A 6,222-nucleotide genomic window follows, 5' to 3' on the forward strand; every position below is an offset into this window, starting at 1 on the left:
TTCCTGGCTGTGTCCCCTGAACTATGGAGTGTGGTCTGGCAGATACACAAGGCTTCTCCCTCCACTATTGAAATTTAGGTGGTCTTGGGCCTCCCTTGGTGGCACAGGCGGCTGAGCACAGCACTGTGAGGCTTTCCACAGCCTCTTAGTGCGGGTTGCATCCCAGCCAGCCAGGGAGATGCCCACATGGCGTGGCAGACCTCTCCTGTCTCTCCCGCTGCTCCCCTCAGCAGTGTACTTTAGTAGATCTGCCTGTTCTGTCCCCCACTCTGTCTCTGGTGAATCTTCTCACCTCCTGCACATCTGGCCTATGCCCTGGTTCTGGTATTAATAAATCTTTTTTAAAAAATTTAGAATGTCTTAGGTCATCACAGGGAAAATCCTTTAATTGCACCACCCCTGCCCTCTCCCCAGGGCAGTGTTGGCCCCACCTCTCAGGCTGCTGGTCCTTGCTTTCCCTGGGATGTCGAAGATGACTTGACCTTGTCCACGTCCCTGCCCATCTGCATCTCTGGTGGCACCGCCACAAAATCTAGTGCCCCCGGATGCCATCGGGCAAGGCAGGTGAGGGATGCCAGGGGCAGGTGGGTGTGAGCTAGGCGGTGGGGCTGTGGGGTGTGCAGCCGGTGGTGCAGCTTCAGGTGAACGTGCTGGGTGAATTGACTTGGGCAGACACTGCACTGGAAGGGCCGGGCCCCAGAGTGCAGACGCAGGTGGGTCTTGAGGTTGCTGGAGCTGCTGAAGCACTTGTGGCACATCTGACAGGAGTGAGCACTGGCATCAGCTCTGCCCTCCAGGCTGGCTCAGGATCTCTGCTCCCTCTCTTCATCTTGGAACCACCCCTTCCCCACAACCATCTCCTGGTCAATGCATTCCTGGAAGCTTCTTCCTCCCTCCCTCCCTCATGATTTCTCCTCAGGCCCTACATTGGACCCGGCCAACCTGGATTCTTAGACGCTATGTGACCTTGTGTAGTTGACTTCCCTCTCTGAGCCTTTCCCTCCTACTAGTAGCATGTGGCTGTGCCTAACCTCATAGGTGTGGTTAACTGAATGACATCATGACATAGAGCAATGCAAGGCGCTGCCACTTGAGTGTAATTAACATTTACTGGGAGCTGCCACATGCCGGGAATTGGTCTCATGTAGTCTTCCCCCAGGACCCCAAAGAAGCATGACTAAGTATTAGTACTACTCCTATATTACAATGAGAAAGCAGAGGCTCAGCAGAGTGAAGTAACTAGCCAGAGGTCACACAGCCAGCTCGAGGCAGAGGTAGAATTTGAACCTAGGCAGCCCAGGCCCCTAATTATTCCACTGCTTTCCAATCTGCCTTTGTAAACCAAAGAATCCCTGTCCTTCTGACCTCCCAAAGAAGGTGTGCGGCTTAAAGAGGGAGGGAGCTAACTCTGCGGTGATGTTACCCATGGAGTTGGTATTTGTACACACTCTGGCATTAATGCCTCCAGTAATTCTGAGACATAGGTAGTGGGTATCCATTCCCTGAATCCCCCACAGACATGCCTTTCCATTCGCTCCACTGAGCCTTCCAGGCTGAGAGGGGTCGTCCGGCTCCTGTACCTCCCCACCCCACCCTGGCCTCCTGCCCTGTCTCCACTGGCTCCGGAGGAGTGGGGAATGGAGGCTACAGGGGCCACCCTCCCCAGAAACCCCTCACCAGCCTGCAGGAGTGGAGGGAGGGGCAGAGGGCGGGCTCACCGGACACTTGTGGGGCCGCTCCCCAGTATGCACCAGTTGGTGCTTCTGCAGGTGGGCGTACTGGGTGAAGCTCTTCTGGCACAGGGCACACTGGAACGGGCGCTCCCCGCTGTGCACGCGCAGGTGGACCTGAGCCAGGTGTGGGGAGAGGCTGCCAACTGCCCGAGCCCCAGCAGGGTCGGGACCCTCTCCATATGAATCTCCACCCACATCCCCACGGGACCCTTTTTTTGTCATCAAGGCCTCTCAAGCCCCTTGCTTCTCTATCACCCCCTCAAGGCTTCTCTTCTGTCCTCAGGACACCCCACTCCTGCTGCCCTGCCGAGGGAAGACAGCAGAGGTCAGGAGCCGGGTAAGGGACGCCCTAGGAAGAGACATCCTGACAGGTGCTTTTCAAACTGTGGTGTGCGCACGCGCATCAGCATCTCCAAGAGCCTGCTGGGCTGGACCTCAGGCTGCATCCACCGCAGACCAGCCGAGTCAAACACCCGTGGGGCGGGGCCCTGGGAATCTGCACGGTCCCTAGCTCACCAGGTGTTTCGAGGCGCTTGGAGGTTTAAGAACTCAGGCCCTAGAGGATCTATCCATAGCAAGGCTCTTCCCCGAGAGCCATAACTTTTCCTCAAATTCAGCGAGGGCTTCTTGCGCACAGCCTCCCGCGGGGCCGCCACACGCGGCGATGCGCTCACGGTCGCCGCCTGCTGGACCATGCGGGAGATGACGCCAACAGCGTGCCGTCCTGATTTGTGGGATCCCACTTGAGAAAGGCTGGTTGTCAGGTCTGTGGTCTAGACTCACTAAAATCTACCCGTTTTATCACCTGAACTTCAGAAAAACAAAAGGAGACTGAACCGGGAATCCAGAAATGATGGTTGTTCAGGAAACGGCTTTGCATTAAATGTTGAGAGTTTGAGATCAAGGCCTAACTTACTAATTTGAAGTCACCTTCCTGTTGGGACCCTCAGTTTCCCCACTTTTAACTTAAGTGAGATGATCTCATGGGCAATCTTTTAGCGTGGAGCGGACTCTCTCTCTCTGGGGTGGCCGGAGGAGCCACCCCAGATCACAGAGTAGAAGCCGCCCAGGCCTACCTCCTGGCATTACGGTGCTTGTTTCTAGAAGCAGGATGAAAGGGGGTCACTGAATGGTGCTGAGGGGAGCAGCGGGGTCTCCCCAGGGGGCAGATACCTTGAGGTTGGACAGCTGCCCGAAGTTCTTGCCACACACGTTACACTCGTACAGGATTCTGCCGTTCTCTTTCTTCAGTGGGTAGGGCAGCGGGGTGGTGCCTGCCCGGGACCCCGAGGAGACCCGCGTTGCTGGAGCCACCCCGCCAGCCCTCTGCGACCCTGGGGAGTAGGTCCTGGCAACTCCGGGGCCTGGATTCTGGGCCTGGGAGGGCGGGGTATGTCCAGAGGCTTGGGAGAAGGAAGGAAGCAGGGTCCCCTCCTGGGCACGATGGTACCCAGGCTCATCGACACTCTTCAGCAAGCTGGGCACAGCCATGGTGGTGTCGGAGGCATCTTGGGGCAGCATGAAGAGAGGGGAACACTGGGCAGAAGGTAGGGCCCCATAGGCGAGCAGGTAAGGTGGCGGCAGGAGAAGCGGGCAGGCGGGACAGAGGGAGCGGAAGTGGAACGGGAGATCTTTGAAGACAGGAGTGGGAGTGGGGCAGGTGCAGAAAGCCCAGTGTCTGGGCCCCTTTCTCTTCTGCTGGGCAGTGGGGGACGTGCTTTTGTGAGGAGAGACGATGGATGGGCAGGGGGCCCCCTCGCCAGCTCTTTCTGGCTGGCTTCCTGTCTTGTCCCTGGCCGGAGGGTACTTGGCTGTGAGTTTCTCATCATCCGTGGAGCTGGCAGGGAGCCCTGGTGCCTGGTGCTCTGAGCAGAAAAGGGAAGACGGTCAGGGTCCCTCAGCCGGGGGGTACGGTTTTGTTCCCCGTCTAACCTGCCTGGCTCAGGGTTGGAAGTCACAGCCTGTGGGTGACTTGGGAAAGGCATTTGCTTTCCTGGTTGGTGCCTGTGCCTGCATACCAAGAAAAGCAGTCAGCATTGTGCAGTGCTTGATAATTCTAGGAAGAGAAAATGGTTCAAGAAGCCTATGAGACACCAGGTGGGGATACCAGGTGGGGTGAACTGGTTTGGGGCTGAAAGGAGAGGTTTGAGCTGGATTCATTGAGGATGGATCTGGGTGCTGTGAACCCAGGTGAGATCATGAAAATGACACTAGATCTGCTGTATCCCAAACTGAGGATGCTTGTAACTACATTTAATTAAAATTCGTACAATAAAAATATCAGTTCTTCAGTCGCACTCACAACCTTGAAAAGATCCAAGTATAGGGCCTCCCTGGTAGCGCAAGGGGTTAATATGCAACCTACGAAGCTATCTGCAGCCTCTGCAGCACTAGTTCAATCCCCGGCCAGGGAGCTACCCACCTGGCGAGGCAGACCTCTCCTGACTCGCCTGCAGCTCCCCTCGGCAGTGCATTTCAGTCGACTGCCTGCTCTGTTCCCCGCTCTGTCTCTGGTGAGTCCTCTCACCCCCCACACCTCTGGCCTGTACCCCGGTTCTTGTATGCATAAATAAATTAGAAAAGTAAAGATCCACGTATAGAAAGTTTCCAAGATGCAGGAAGTTCTAGCAAACAGCACTTCTGAGATAGAGAACAGGAGCGGAGAAAGAGGCAGGGAAGGCAGAGAAGGCTCTGGACTGACTTCGGGGATTTTTCAGAAGTCAGGAGAGAAGAGTTATCCAAGGAGACTGAGCCACAAGGGCCAGTACAGTCAGGTTAAGCTTGGAGTGATAGAAAGGAAAATACTAAAAAGAAAAATACTAAAAAGTATGTTTCTGCTTAGATCCTCATTTATTCACTTAGCCCATCAGCCCATCGATCTGTTTCATGACATGCTCTGTGCGGGGTCCCAGAAATAAAGGACATGGCAGCCCCCCTGCCCAGAAAGTCACAGTTGCATAGGAAATGTTATATCACGATGCGCAAGCCGAGACGTGGTCAAGGTCACAGGGCAGAAAGGGGAGAACCAAGACCCCACCCCAGGCTCCATGACTCCCAGTCATGCTCTTATAATAGAGACCCCTCCAGCTCAAACACCCTGGACTTTGGCCACCCCTACACCAGCCTCCCCCCCCATACCCATGCTTGGAAAGTCACTTCCCACTCTTTTAACTCAGGTGCGACCCTCTTGTAAGACCCCTGTGCCCCAGGTAAGAACTCCAGCCCCAAGCACGGCAGGAAATAAAGTGTGCTTCAAGCTCTGTCCTCACCAGCGACATTGGACTCCCCAGCCCTCATCCTAACCTAACTGTGCCCCCCGCCACCACCTCAGCTCCTACCACAGTGCAGCCCTGTACCCTGGGCTTACTTCTGCTCAAGACATCCTGTCTGAGATGCTGCGGGGCTGGGCCCAGGTGTGCGGGCTGCAGGGTGCACAGGTATAGGTCCGGGCCCTGAGGGCAGGCCAGCAGGGTGGGCCTGGTTGGTGCCAGTGGCATGGGGCACAGCCAGCTGGTGTCGGACAGGTCATCGGTGTCCTCTGTGTTTGGAAGTGACCTGCAGGCTGGGAAGACCTGGAGGGCATGAGGCATGGGTTTGGCACTGGGGGCCAGACTCCTGGTCTCTGGGACAGGACTATCCCAGCTTGGTTTTCGAGGGGGTAGAAGCTAAGAGTCTTCCCCCGCCAAGTCTGATGGCTTCCCCTCCCCTCAGCCAAAGATTTCCCCCCGAGGGATTTTGTTATATATCCCAAACTTGCCCTCACCTGCAAACTAGAACCCCTCATCTAGCCCTGTGCCCCCTCCTTCCAGGCCTTCCTGACCATGCTGGTCCCACTGCGCCCAGACCATCTACTGCATTTTGAAAGGAGCCGAAGAGAACTTGGAGAAAGTCCTCATCGAGAGTGTAATCCCCCGAGATGGACCTGAGCCCCCCACCGCCGCCCAGGCCAAGCCTCCACATGGCACAGTCCCTCCTCATTCCCCACAGACCCTGGGCATGAGTGAGGGTCTCTGGCACGTCAAGGGCACATCTCCAGGATGAGCCAGGGTAGGGGTGCCAAGGGGTAGGCACCCCACTTCCTCCTGACATCCCCACAGGCTGCCCTCAAAGCTAGGACTGGGCCTCCACCTTACCTGGTCACCTGGGCTGAGCTTCGAGTCCAGGCTGGGGGTCAGGGAACCCCCTGTACTCCCCAGGGCCTTGGTCTTGTGGCAACAACCCAGTTCTGGGGCAGGCTCTCCCTTCATGCCCACGCTGCCTGCTGGGAAGACAGGACAGTCACAGGTGAACCAGGACTCCTCCAAATAGCGGCCCGGCTTCCAGGGCCACCTCTTCCCCCGACCCACTGTGCGACCAGGAGCCAGTCATGGCCCCTCCTGGCCTCAGTGTCCCTATCTGCAAAATGGGAAAGCGGAACAACAGCTGTGTAAGGACATTTAGAAGCCGCTGGTGCCCTCCTGGTAGGTGTAGGACAAGGACTGAGAGGGGA

The 6,222-nt window shown here is 56.6% G+C and overlaps 1 protein-coding gene across 1 annotated transcript; it reads right to left on the reverse strand.

Moving 5' to 3' along the window:
• Positions 1 to 434: 434 nt before the first annotated feature.
• On the reverse strand, positions 435 to 5,980 carry ZNF683 (zinc finger protein 683; the record flags this gene model as incomplete). The annotated part of the gene is made up of 5 exons (XM_084244114.1): positions 435 to 758; positions 1,719 to 1,847; positions 2,907 to 3,598; positions 5,101 to 5,305; positions 5,867 to 5,980. The coding sequence occupies 5 exons, from the start codon at positions 5,978 to 5,980 to the stop codon at positions 435 to 437; spliced, it is 1,464 nt and encodes a 487-aa protein (XP_084100240.1).
• Between the last annotated feature and the right edge of the window lie 242 nt (positions 5,981 to 6,222).

This window comes from Talpa europaea (assembly GCF_964194135.1).
Source record: "Talpa europaea genome assembly, chromosome: 9".
NCBI lineage: Eukaryota > Metazoa > Chordata > Mammalia > Eulipotyphla > Talpidae > Talpa > Talpa europaea.